Here is a 14108-nt window from a genome sequence, read left to right as displayed (position 1 = left end):
TTCGAAAATCAGCAAATCTATTTTTCATAATAAAGTCAGATTGTCCTCATAAGTTCTTGAGTAATATTTCTCAAAATGGGGTTGCATAGCTTCAGACCAGCTGAAGTTAGATGACCGGTGTTGTCGACATATGATATTGATTCTTCTTCATCAAAAGTTAGATATTTGTCGCCATAGAGAAATGCAGACGTTAATTCGAATACCTGAGAATCTGGAGATCTCTGGAGAGAACGGGAATCCGTTAGGTGTAACTCACCTCACAGTTTTCACACTTCACCATACTAAATCGTTTTCTCACAATCTTCATTTCATTTTCAGCCGCCCATCGATTCATATGAAGAGTTTCCGGAATCTCCGGTCGATTTATAAGATTTTGTAAGAAGAAATCAACGAATGAGTGTTGGTAAAGTGGGTGGGCGCCTAGGATGTAGATTTTCTTCACGAATTTCTCATAGTATTTGAGATTCTCATTCATTTTCTCAATATCGCGTTTGTTATGCTCAATGGGATCTTTCATAGGAGGTGAGTGTCTGAAAATTTGAATTTAATTGAATTTAATTTTGAAAGTTTTTTTTTTTTCTTGAAGATCCGCAGAATACGTCTTGTTCCAGAATATGTGATTTCGGACACTGTATTGCAAGAAGGTTTATAGTTACTATTAAGACACCAAATGAGTTGTTGGGGATAAAATCAGTAAACCAATTTTCAGAGTCACAAAATTCAGATGACAAAGAGGAGAATGTCCAGAAGGATTCGTAGTATTGGAAATAGCATCCAACAACACCGTATGATATGGTACATTTGATAATAGCGATAATCCAAATTATCATCGTGACGTTGAGAGTGAAAAAATTAGTGAAGATTCTCTTGTAATACAGTGGAAAGCATACAGCACACAATCGGTTGAAAGCCAGGAATAAATGTAACATAATCGACAAACTGGACATTGTTGTAGCAACTATACCAACATAATGAGAGTAGGCGATGAAGCTAATTGCCAATCTGAATAGTCATCTTAGTAACGATATCACCATGCTCTTACTCTAACTGCCATGGAAACGCAAAGAAAATAAATATAAAACAAAGGATCGTAGTGGAAACTGCTTGGTTTTTTGTAATAATACCAAAGGAGCTGTTCATGGAAGGTAGCTTTTTTGCAGCATACAAAAAAAGAATATTTGTTATGAGAATATTTGTTATAATCGTAAAAATCTGAGCTTCAGAATATAAAAAACGAAACGTTAAAATTGAACATACAGTATTGTGATAATTGCAGCAGCAAACTGCATTATGAAGTCAAATGTATGCACAAGTGTTAGGTCAGTATGACTGAAAAAAGGGAATCTAAATTTCATAGAAAATATCTTACTATTAGAAAAAAAAATCGAGACGAATGTGTTGATAAGTTTGAAGGAAACGTTTCCGTTTTGTTCTAGAGCTGTACTTCGGAGCATAGTTGCAAGCGGGCCGGCCCGGGCAGATAACTTGTCTCCAAAACGAGATATCCAGACAGGTTTGGTACCAAATGATATGTCTCGACAGGGCCCATCACGTCTATATCATTTCAGCCGGATTCCTGTCCATTAACATGCCTTTTTTTCTAACTTGAGAAAGAAACAGTCTGCCGGTTGACTTTTTATCAGCTAAATGTTGTGAGTATAATTACCGGCAAGTAATCTTTTGAGACCTATTTGCAGACATCCAAAATATTTCACCTGCTAAGTTATATAAAAAACTGTTCTTACATTCACCAAGATAAATAAACAGATTCTAGAAAACTTTCGATATTATTTTGATACACAATCATAACAATTTTACTTCAACCGGCTGAAAAACAGAATACTACTTCCAAAAAATAGGTCACCAATCAGAAAAATTCAGATACATCCTGACTAATGACTACTTGTAAAATAGTGTGCCGGAAATTGAACGGGTACAAAGAAGAAAACTTTGAATATATAATATTTTTGGTCAAAAAGTAGTTTCAGGGGCAAATTATTCCAACAGGACGACCGTGGTCCCATCTATCCGACCATGGCTCTATCAACTTTGCCAAGGTCCCATTCCTACGGATACTAAGATTCTGATTCAGAAAAGACTGTGATTGGAAGAATAGGACCATTGCAAGGTTGATAGGGCCATGATGGGAGGGATAGAAACGGAGGTATCTTCGGGACCAACGGTCCCATCATGGGACCGACAGTCTCAACTTGGAAGCTGTCTTCTGCAATACACCTAAAATAAGAACATATTTGATTTTTTCCATCATGCAGATTACGATCGGCTCCCGCGAGATGAAAAGGTCTTCAGAGCATCTGAAAAAAACATCCCATATTCGCAAACCCAAATCACCGAAACGCACTCTGAAAAGCTTTCCTGTAGTCCGTGACCACAAACATCAAAATGAATGCGTCGATTGCTGGATAGAGAGTGAGTCCAGAGAGGATAAATCCGGTTTGAACACTGGTCTCGAGATCAAAGTAGGGCAAAGTCATGATAAAAGCAATTGGTGAAAAAGAAATAAGTTGGAGTTGTGATCTGAAGTGAGGTTATTGAACAGTGTGGAAATGTTCATGATGTAACTGTACCCACCTGTAGCACTAGACTCTTGAAAACCTGTCGATGAAATGTATTCATTGTCGCAGAGAGCATATTGATTTTTTCCTCCATATCATTGTATAACCGATATCCACAGTATATCATGATACCATACTGTACCATCATGATGAATGTCATATTGATGGTGCACATCACACAACTCCAACGGATCAAATAGTCACTTGTGGTTGCGTTTCGGATTTCTTCCTAATGAAGATATGTATTGAAATTCATTATCTATAGCTTACGTAAACGAGATGTATCATACAAGGAACATCTGTGATGTCATGTCCATAAATATCTCTTAATTCCTGTCGCATGTACTCTCGAGAATAGTCATTGAACTTGTAGAAGCCGATACCCCATTCGAAACCAAACCATGTGCCATACAGTAACCACATAATAAAATACCAACGATTGAAATACTTGAGACGAGGCTTATCAAACACCGCAAAGTATCTGTAAATGAATTGAACGGCGAGCAATGCGATTGTTGTTGAGTAAATTCCGGTGTAAACGGCAAGTAACACAACAAGGAGTTCGTTTGAAGCGTTTAGTAAGTGATTAGTGGGGAAGAATATGTAACCGGCGTTGTGGGAGTGAAGAACCTAGAATTTTGAGTGTATAGTCTCAAATGCGATACGAAGAAGAACTTTTTTTATTAATTACCTATACTGGTACAAAGAAAAAACCATTTATAATAAAAGATTTTTTGGGCAATATGTGGTTTCCTTTATCATGGGCCATGATCACGATCGGCTCGCACGAGTGGAAAAAGTCTTCGCAGCATCTGAATGAAATGCTCGATTTTTTTTCAAATCCAAACAAAACGCACTTTGAAAAGCTTTCCTGTAGTCCGTAACCACATACATCAAAATGAAGGCGTCGAGTGCGGGGTAGAGAGCTAATCCAGAAAGGAATACTCCGGTTGGAACACTGATCTCGAGATCAAAGTAGGGCAAAGTCATGATAAACGCAATTGGTGAAAAAAGAACAATAGTGGGAGTTGTGATCTGAAAAAAAGCCATTGGACAAGTGCTTAAATGTTTTAGGTGTACCTGTAAAAACAGGGTCTTGAAAATTTGTCGATGAAATTTCTTCATTGTCGCAGAAAGCATACTGATTTTCTCCTCCATATCGTTGTATAGCCGATAGCCACAATATATCATAATACCATACTGTACCATCATGATGAATGCATTGTTGATGGTGCAAATCACACAACGCCAACGGATCAAGTAGTCGATTGTGGAACCGTTTGTAGAAATGTCTTCCTAAAGCACCTAGAGGTTTTTGAAATTCTCATTCTTGAGCTTACGTAAACGACATGTATCATACAAGGAACATCTGTGATGTCATGTCCATAGACATCTCTCATTTCTCGACGCATGTACTCTCGAGAATAGTCATCGGCTTCATTGAACTTATAGATACCAACACCCCCTTCGAAACCAAACCATGTGTCATACAGTATCCACATAATAAAATACCAACGATTGAAATACTTGAGACGAGGCTTATCAAAGACTGCAAAGTATCTGTAGACATATTGAACGGCGAGCAAGGAAATAGTGGTGGAGTAAAGTCCGGTGAAGACTGCGAGCAGGACAACGAGGAGTTCGTTTGAAGCTTTTAGTGGGCGATTTGTGGTGAAGAATATGTAGCCGGCTTTGTGATAGTGAAGAATCTAGAGTTTTGACAATAAAATCTTGCAGGAGGAGAGACAGTAGATTTTTAATTTTTTTTTGAAACTATGGTATGCATTTTAATAGGACGATGTACAGTAGCATTAGTGAGTGTCACTCTATACTTTCGTTCATAACTTTGCTCAAAACTTTTCCAATAATCGAAAACTTTTTTGTTAAATGTAGCTGAATTTCCAACAATATATGAGTTTTTTGAAACTCAATCAATTTTTGTTGCTTCTGAATCTTCACAGACGTGACGATGACTCCAGAAGAAAAAAAAATTTCTGTCAGAATTATTTAAAAGATTGCCTTTGTAATAAAAAAATGTTTGCTGTAGATCAAATATGTACGAAAAAAATTTGAAGCGGTTTGGAGCACTTGCTCTTGAGATGTGTTCACTGGAGCATAAAAGGTATGGTTCAGGAGTTTGGCTATAACTCGGTTCAAAATGATCCAAATTTGCTCAAATTTCGAAAGAATGTGTGTCCATAATTTTTCTACAATATACGTACAAAACTTTGTTTCTTGGGAAAAAACCTTTCATAATTTTTTTTCACTGATTTTTTCGTATTCAATTTTCAAATTTTTTTTCCAAATTTCGTGACACTTTGATTTTTTAAAAACGTAAATGACCCGTTAGAAACAAGCAGCGGTAAATTTTTCAGTGTTTCCATGAATGTGGTACATAAAAAAAAATTATGAAAAAAAATTTTCCAAAATACAAAGTTTTAAATTTATGTTGTAGAGCAATTAAGGACACACATTCTCTCAAAATTTGAGCAAATTTGGATCATTTTGAGCCGAGTTATAGCAAAACTCGTGAACCATCCCCTCTATGCTCCCAGTGAGCACATCTCAAGAGCAAGTGTTCCAAACCGCTTCAAATTTTTTCTGTCTATATTTGATCTACACCAAACATTTTTCATCACAAAGCCAATCTTTAAAAACATTCTGACGGAAAATTTGTTTTTTGTTCTGGAGTCATCGTCACGTCTGTGAAGATTCAGACGAAACAAAAATTGATTGAGTTTCAAAAATTTATATAATGTTTGCGACTGTACAATGGTTAATGGTCACACACAATTGTACCTATTTATGTTCAATTTCTGCTATCGTAGCTCAGCTGTTGCGACGTGGGAGTTCGAATGTTGGGTTCACAAGTTAAACCCCACAAGGGTCTTTTTTGACCGAAATTCAACCTACCGGGTATAGCATAAACTCCAAACTGGCAAACGCAAGCCCAACTCCGGAGAACAGTAGGATCAGGTACTTGTACGCTCCAAAATTTTTTCGCAGAAAAAACAAGGTCAAGGTAATCAGCGTGAATTGGGATGTAGTTGTCAAATAGAATCCGATTTGTGCAATCGTCTGATCAATCATAAACCAGTCGACCATTTTGCTTTTAAGAAATGGCTTCGAATATTTCAGCTGTAAGAGAAGAGTACCGTAGTTAGGAAGGAAATTGATAGCTGTTATTGTTTTTATTATTTTTATTATGCCGGAAATTGAAGAGGAGGGAACTGGTACGAAGAATAACAATTCTTATTATATAGTTAATTTTTTAGACAAAAGGACGTATTATGGGAAGGACATGATATAGTTTGGACGTTGGTCTTGATGTTAAAGTCGATGGACCATTGTTATACACTGCGTAACATAATTATAAGTTCACTTTAAATTTTGAATTTTTTCGAAAACTGTGGATATGGACTGAACAGGATATGATTGAAGTAAATACTAATTCGGATTGTCAATTAATGAATACCATTTGAGACCGCTACCATTTCTTCAATTTGGCAAAATTGAAAAAGTCGAAAAAATGGCCCGAAAAAACGTCACATAAGTATAAGTTCACTTGAAACAATGAAAGATAACTCAAAACACAGATTTTAAAATGTAATGAAAATACAAAATATAGCAAAAAGGGATCAAAATGCATTCATTAATGTGAAAAATTTGATTGTATCTATACTCAAAATTGGGCCACATCCGTTTTTGACAAACTGTACTGAAAATGAAGTTTTTCGTTAATAAAAAATCTGAAAATACTGACGGGTCTAAATTTTTTAGTTTCGCAGAACTATTCACAATTGTTTTACTCTGTCAACTGTCAAACACAATAAGATCATTCCACAAACCAGGAAAAATTTCTAATTTTAGCTCATTTTTACCACTATGTTCTGAGTGGTACTGCGTCTTTCTAGGTAGGCACCTGATTGAGCTGATTAGCATATGAGGAAGGCAATTATGTGTTCATACAGGAACTAAACTATGAAAATCTGTATTTTTAAACTATTAAACTGTGAAAATCTGTATTTTGAATTCCTGGAACCATGCAACATTTCTGACAGACATAATTTCAAGCATAAAAATATGCTATGCGGAAACCATGTTTACGGTGTTGTTTAGTAAGGAAGGAGTCACGCATTCTAAATTTTCTTCTTGTAATCATACTTGAATTTACACATAGAAAATTTAGATTGTTCAAAAAGTTCCGCTCTACACATACAATAAACCTTTAAAAATGTCATTTTTTGCAAAAGCTACCAATTTTTAAGCGCATACTACCCCCAGAATCCATTCCTTTGATCTCAAAGTTGCTGAAAACATTGGAAATGTCCAAGTTTATGTTTTTGTAGTTGATGTCCCTTTCCAAAACATTCATTGTGGAAAGATATACAGTACCGTAGAAAAGGATGTAAACGTAAGGCTTTTCGTTTGATTTTTCCCCTCAAAGTGGACCTATCGGAATTTCTGAATCACTTTGAACATTCTGTCATCCATGCTCAATACGAGACTGTATGTGCAACAATCATTTTGAATCAAAACATACAAAAAAAAGTATCGAAAACTTAAAAATCTAACGAAATAGTGGCATGTATTCCAAAATCAGTCCTTTGCACTTCGATGGATACACAATTTCTGGAGAAGTAACGCGGATGATCGAATTTGCCGTTTTCACCAATATTAAGACATTTCGTAGCAATATGTTTATTGTAAACACACAAAAAACCAATTTCCCAATTTTGTAGATTTTTGAAAAAAAAAGTTTTTTTTTTGAAATTTTGGAGAACCAAAAAAAAGTTCTAGAATATTTTTTTCTTGAGATTTTTTGATGAGATTCAGCATAAGTATTTATGCATATGCAGACATAATATTTGAAAAGTTTCATACCGACATGTCTACTTTGAGGGGAAAAATCGAACGAAAAGCCTTACGTTTACATCCTTTTATACGGTACTGTATATCTTTCCACAATGAATGTTTTGGAAAGGGACATCAACTACAAAAACATAAATTTGGACATTTCCAATGTTTTCAGCAACTTTGAGATCAATGGAATGGATTCTGGGGGTAGTATGCGAGCTTAAAAATTGGTAGATTTTGCAAAAAATGTCATTTTTAAAGGTTTATTGTATGTGTAGAGTCGAACTTTTTGAACAATCTAAATTTTCTATGTGTAAATTCAAAAGGTGGCAAGTATGATTACAAGAAGAAAATTTAGAATGCGTGACTCCTTCCTTACTAAACAACACCGTAAACATGGCTTCCGCATAGCATATTTTTATGCTTGAAATTATGTCTGTCAGAAATGTTGCATGGTTCCAGGAATCCAAAATACAGATTTTCATAGTTTAATGTATGTTCCTGTATGAACACATAATTGGCTTCCTCATATGCTAATCAGCTCAATCAGGTGCCTACCTAGAAAGACGCAGTACCACTCAGAACATAGTGGTAAAAATGAGCTAAAATTAGAAATTTTTCCTGGTTTGTGGAATGATCTTATTGTGTTTGACAGTTGACAGAGTAAAACAATTGTGAATAGTTCTGCGAAACTAAAAAATTTAGACCCGTCAGTATTTTCAGATTTTTTATTAACGAAAAACTTCATTTTCAGTACATGTTTGTCAAAAACGGATGTGGCCCAATTTTGAGTATAGATACAATCAAATTTTTCGCATTAATGAATACATTTTGATCCCTTTTTGCTATATTTTGTATTTTCATTACATTTTAAAATCTGTGTTTTGAGTTATCTTTCATTGTTTCAAGTGAACTTATACTTATGTGACGTTTTTTCGGGCCATTTTTTCGACTTTTTCAATTTTGCCAAATTGAAGAAATGGTAGCGGTCTCAAATGGTATTCATTAATTGACAATCCGAATTAGTATTTACTTCAATCGTATCCTGTTCAGTCCATATCCACAGTTTTCGAAAAAATTCAAAATTTAAAGTGAACTTGTAATTATGTTACGCAGTGTAGTTTAAAAGTGTTCAATGAAAAGTTGCAGCAACGTTGAAAGACCCAGACCGTGTAGCTGGCCGATTTGTTGCTGTAGTTGACCATTCTCGTATCCCTATGGCCATCTTTCTGAGCAAGTCTGAAAGTAAACATTTTCAAAAAAAAACTTTCCGCCAAGCACTCATACACATAACAGCTTTTCGATAGTCTTGAACAACATAGAGTACAATTATTGCATCCATAGCAGGGTATAAAGTAAAACCGCACAAAAATGTACCAGTTGGAATATCCCAGTCCATATCAAATAACGGGAGATAGATAATGAAGATTACTGGGGAAAACAAAGTGATAGTAGGAGTCACAACTTGAAGAATCAGTGTTTTAAAGAACTGCTTGTGTAGTGCTCTCAAGGAAGGTGACAAAATCTGAATCTTGTCTTCCATGTCAATATACATCCGAATTGAGCAGTATACAATTACACTATACTGGACCACCATTATAAATGTCATTGTAATGGTACAAAACAGGTTCCACCATCTAGGCGACCCATCTGGATAGTAAGCTACACAAATTATCCAGGCGTTGTTTGAAAATTCAACACCATATCTCTCCATCATCATCTGCTTCATATAGCTTTCAGCATAGTCGTCGACTTTTGTAAAATGATAATTTGCCATTGCCCACATCAATCCATAACTTAGAACGTAGTAAAACCACATGCCAAACCTCCATCCCTTGAAATACCGCAGCTTGGTTGTGCTGAAACGTACTGGAAAAATTTCAAAAATGAGAGCGAGTCATACCAAAAAACGGCCCAATATCTATATAGAAACTGAACAGATAGCATGGAAATCGTTGATGAGTAAACTCCGCTGTAAAATGCTAGCATCCAAGTGACCGCGGTTTTTCCCAAATTGAATGGATGGCTGGTACTGTAGAATACGTAGCCAGCTTTGTGAGAATGCACATTCTAAAATTAGTCTCTAAAAATAGTGCTTCATAGCCAAGCTTGTTACCGGATACAAAATGAACTCAAGAACGGCAAAAAGTATACCCAAACTTGGGAAAACTATTAAAAAGTGTTTATAGCTGCCAAAGTTTCGTTTTACACCAAAAATTGTTAGAATAATAAGAATCAGGCAGCAAATAGTTGTTGAGAACAGTCCGGTTTGTGCAATCCGGCGTGCGTATTCGACATAACGGGTCAAAGATACGGAGGGCATAATTGATAGCGTCTTCGATACAGAAACGGAGGAGTTGAGGGTGTAACATCGTCTTCCCAGGGGTTCCAAGTTCCGAGAGTAGATTCAAAACATGCAATAATACAAACATCATACAACACATGTTCCCATCACGAGATGTATGTACCAAAAAATAATATTATGTTCCGAATTGCTTGGAACCGTCTGGTCTATATAAAACTTTAGCGCGTAATTTTCTCAAGAGGGTTTTGTTGGCCTCATTATAATAAATGAAGTATGCGTTTCATTACGAACGTTTATAAGCCGGGGAAAAACGTGTCATAAAATGAATGAGATACATGTTTTACAATTGCGAATAGTTTGTTTCGTGTTAAATCAATTTTGTTATAACAAAAGTTTATTGGAAATACACATCAATTTGAAATTGGAGACTTTTGCCTCAGACACAGAGTCCTGAGGCGTATTCGCAGATTGTCGGATCAGGGCTGGTCGTAAAATTGTTTCAAACGGAATCAGTAAAACGTAAAATTTACGGATTGAAAAACCGCAAAATCCGTAAAAACCGTAAAATTTGAAAAATTACTGTTTTCGGCAAGCAATACCTATTTTTCAAGTTCGGCGCTTATTTAGGTATGTAACTTCAATTCAATAATTCGAAAAACATGCATTGTCACATTTGTACCACCAAAAATCTCAAAACTCCACTTCTGAGCAATGATAAAATTTTGAAAGGCATTTTTCGGCCTTTTTAAAAACTTTGGTACTGTGTGACAATGCATAACTTTCCAATTATTGAATTGAAATTTCGCAAAGATACATATCTGAAATAGCGCCAAACTTGAAAAAAAAATAGGTTTTGCTTTCCAAAACCAGTCAATTTCCTGATTTTACGGTTTTCACGGATTTTACGGAAACAATTTTACGGAGATCCGTAAAATTTTACGGTTGTCTCAAAATTCCGTAAAATCCGTAAACGTAAAATCCCAGCTCTGTGCCGGATATGGGCTGGCCAAGCAAGTAGCTCCTTGTTGGTAGATTTTTTGGTGTAAGATGCTTTCTCTGAAAAAAAGTATCGTTTTCTCAAACTAAGATGGAAGAGACTTACCGGTTCTTATATAGACAAACAACAACACAACGTTTCATTTCATTTTTTGAGGGGTCATTTTTGCAAACCACAAACAACACATTATGTAAACTGTAAAAAATTGTGAAATTACGGGTACTTTAAGCGGGATCTGAAATTCCGGGTACTTTAAGCGGGATCCATGAAGTTTAGCCCCGAAGGTCTATAAACCGACTGATAATATAAAAAAATCACATTCGGTATCTTCCAACACATACAGAAAGTTTGAAAGCGAGACTTTTTCCTCAAACACACAGTCCTGAAGCTTCCTCGCACTTTGTCGGCGATGAACAGGCCGAGCAGGTGTCTCCTTCTTTGTAGATTTCTTCGTTATAAATGTTTCCTCTGGAAAGAAGATTTGTTTGATCAAACAAAAATGGATGAGACTTGCCTGGTCTCGTATAACCAAACCAAAAAAACGAGCCTTAATCTTTCCGCCGATGAATCTGGCCCGCAGTCTCTGATGGCACAACCCACGGATCTAGTCTTAGCCCAAACCATTTGAGTGGCATATATTATTCCAGGTCCTATTCTAGTGTCGGTTGTGGAATTATCAAAAATGTTTGACGCACATCCGAAATCTTGGAACTCTTTCTCCCATTTGTTGGCAGCACGAACCCCACACGACAAAATAATCCAATGATTCGATTAGATTCCATTTGTAATAGACGTTCGCTCCAACTCTACTGACACTAGAAAACCAATCTGTGCAGGAGTGAGAATAGATTCGAGCTGAAGCTTCAAGAGAGTAGTCCCACTTCTTAATAGTAAATTATTGCACGGCGATTGTTAGAGTACTTACTATTTTTAGAATATTCGCTCCACGTGGTTTAGTTATTTCATTGGCGACATAGGTACCTTTGGCAATTGAAGATCTTAGAGTGTTATGAGCATCCACAATTTGTTGTCTAGCAGTTTCGCTAAACTGGGCAAGACTGCATGCAATGAGAGCAGAGAAGAGAAGAACAGCCTTCATTGTGGAAGAATGATGGATTCTGCGAGACTCTGTCTTCTTTACACACATGCTCTTACGACCTTGTCATCTCAAAACAACAAGGTCAACCTTTGGTATTACATTGACAAAAAAAATCAGGCAAGTTTTCAGCTTCGACGGAAAAACAAAGGTTAGATTGACCAGAGCACCAAAACAATTTAGTAAAGGGCAACTCTTAGTTTTGAGGCTGGATAGCAGTGATAGGAGCAGCGGAATAACAAAGATCAGAAAATTGTTTTTTGTATAATCATTAGAATAATAATGTCAGACACATCTGTATCCAAATATTACATTCCAATCCGAAGCACTGAAAGCACTGATAAAAAATATTTCACTGTTTAAAAAGGTTCATGATAACAAACTACTCAAGAAAAAAATGAAATTTCATTCTCTATTCGTTGTCGTTTTCCTTTTACATCAGGGCCAAACAGTTCATGCTGTGTGCCAATTTACACCTTTTCAAGGATTGAATTATACTGTAAGATGAACTAGAATTTCTTAAGACCAATCTGGAAATGTTTCAGTTAATTTCTACTAACGCCGATTGGGATGCTTCGAACGCTGCTTGTATCGCTTGTGGCGCTCAGATGATGGGAATGCCGTATAGAGACAATACGACTTTTGTAGAGCGTGAGTGGTTCAAATTTTTATTTCCGAAAGTATAGAAGTTCCAGGGACCCTTGGAGCGAATACGGGTTTTTGGGATACAGCGTGGGTGAATATCCGAAATGGCAGCTACTGCTATTTTTACACGTTCAAGTCTGGCGCAAGGTATGGAGCCGACTGCTCCACAAATGCGAAATATGTTCTCTGTGTTAAATGAATTTTGTGACATTAAAATTTTATTCAAATTACAAAGAAAGTTTGAAACTGGCTTCGAAATCTTCAATACAGTGCATTTGGAACATTAGCAGTTTGACTACGACTTTCCATTGGGTTTCCGTAATTTCTGACGAGCCATTCGTACAGTGGGCTCGCAAGTTTTCTCAGTGAGTCTAAAATTCTGATATTCATTGTTCTAATATTCCTAGCTTCTCACATTTTACTGCTCTTCGATAGTCCTGTACAACGTACATAACTATAATGGCATCCATAGCTGGGTACAATGTGAAGGCACATAAAAAGATTCCAGTGGGAAGGTCCAGTTCAAGATTCAGCATAGGAAGATGAATTATGGAAACCACTGGAGAAAACAAAGTAATCGTTGGGGTGACGATTTGAAGAACAAGGGTCTTGAAAAACTGATTATGTAAATTTCGAAGCGATGGAGACGGAATTTGAAGTTTCTCTTCCATGGATAGATACATTTGTACGGCACAATAAATGATTATAGTATATTGGACCAACATTATTGAAGTTAAACTCAAAGATAATAGAAAATTCCGCCATCTTATTGAGCCATCAGCGTTATACGTAACGAGGATAATTGCAGAAATATCCGATATATTCAAGTTGTATTTTTGTTTCATTCCCAATCTCATATAATTTTCAGAATAATCATCTCTTTTTCCTAGAGAGTGTACCGATAGACACCAAAGGATTCCAAAAAACAGCGCATAAACCATCCAGATGAAAAACTTCCATCCTTTGAACAATTTTAGTTTTGTCGTGCTACAATTTCAGAGAGTTTGAACTAGAAGACTCTGAACGAAATCTTACTGAAAAACGGCCCAATATCTATACAAGAACTGAACGGATAATAGAGAAGTTGTGCAGGCGTAAACTCCGGTATAGAAGGAAATTAAGCATGTTACGGAGTCTCTGTCCAAGTAAAATGGATGGCTGGTACTGTAGAAGACGTAGCCAGTGTTATGAAAGTAGACATCCTGTAACTTGTGAACAGGTGAAACAAATGTGAACTTTTTTGGAATTACCGGGTAGATAAGAAACTCAATAGACGCGAAAACAATTCCACACGCTGGGAACACTATCAACAGATATTTGTAGCTCCCGAACTTTCGTTTCAAGAAGAATGTGGTTAGAATTATAATGAGAAAACAGAAAAATGAAGTTGAGACGAATCCGAGTTGCGCAACATTCCGCGCATATTGAGCGTAACGGGTATACGGACCGGGGACCATTTTTGGTGGGAGAATTATTTGTGCTTTGGGTTGATGAAAGGAAAATAGTAGTAGCGTCGAAGGAACGTGACTGTTGTTTCCAAGACCGAAGTCTAGAGTGTCGTGTTCTCAGGAGAGTTGGAATCAGAAAAAAGTAGATGATCGAAAATGAAAAACACCATGGAGTAGATGTTGC

At 36.4% G+C, this 14108-nt stretch overlaps 5 protein-coding genes across 5 annotated transcripts; all 5 read right to left on the bottom strand.

Annotated features, from left to right (window-relative positions):
- Positions 1–35: 35 nt before the first annotated feature.
- On the bottom strand, positions 36–2495 carry CBG10398 (the record flags this gene model as incomplete). Its single annotated transcript, XM_045236827.1, has 4 exons — positions 36–203; positions 257–530; positions 2279–2315; positions 2363–2495. The coding sequence occupies 4 exons, from the start codon at positions 2493–2495 to the stop codon at positions 36–38; spliced, it is 612 nt and encodes a 203-aa protein (XP_045094267.1).
- Positions 2496–2571: 76 nt separating this feature from the next.
- Cbr-str-18 lies at positions 2572–5681 on the bottom strand (the record flags this gene model as incomplete). Its single annotated transcript, XM_045236826.1, has 6 exons — positions 2572–2805; positions 2847–3206; positions 3274–3388; positions 3469–3872; positions 3917–4285; positions 5490–5681. 6 exons carry the CDS (start codon positions 5679–5681, stop codon positions 2572–2574), a joined length of 1674 nt encoding a protein of 557 aa, XP_045094268.1.
- A 2884-nt stretch (positions 5682–8565) lies between these two features.
- CBG10400 lies at positions 8566–9756 on the bottom strand (the record flags this gene model as incomplete). The annotated part of the gene is made up of 4 exons (XM_045236825.1): positions 8566–8672; positions 8721–9292; positions 9337–9503; positions 9550–9756. 4 exons carry the CDS (start codon positions 9754–9756, stop codon positions 8566–8568), a joined length of 1053 nt encoding a protein of 350 aa, XP_045094269.1.
- A 929-nt stretch (positions 9757–10685) lies between these two features.
- CBG10401 lies at positions 10686–11834 on the bottom strand (the record flags this gene model as incomplete). Its single annotated transcript, XM_002635702.1, has 5 exons — positions 10686–10794; positions 10841–10930; positions 11114–11203; positions 11431–11618; positions 11661–11834. 5 exons carry the CDS (start codon positions 11832–11834, stop codon positions 10686–10688), a joined length of 651 nt encoding a protein of 216 aa, XP_002635748.1.
- Positions 11835–12737: 903 nt separating this feature from the next.
- Positions 12738–13933, bottom strand: CBG10402 (the record flags this gene model as incomplete). Its single annotated transcript, XM_002635703.1, has 4 exons — positions 12738–12847; positions 12892–13463; positions 13512–13678; positions 13727–13933. The coding sequence occupies 4 exons, from the start codon at positions 13931–13933 to the stop codon at positions 12738–12740; spliced, it is 1056 nt and encodes a 351-aa protein (XP_002635749.1).
- Between the last annotated feature and the right edge of the window lie 175 nt (positions 13934–14108).

The sequence above is a fragment of the Caenorhabditis briggsae genome (genome assembly GCF_000004555.2).
Source record: "Caenorhabditis briggsae complete genome, chrV, whole genome shotgun sequence".
In the NCBI taxonomy this organism is placed as follows: Eukaryota; Metazoa; Nematoda; class Chromadorea; order Rhabditida; family Rhabditidae; genus Caenorhabditis; species Caenorhabditis briggsae.
The sequence above is the reverse complement of the archived record's forward strand: the minus strand, read 5'-3'. Positions and strand labels throughout refer to the sequence as shown.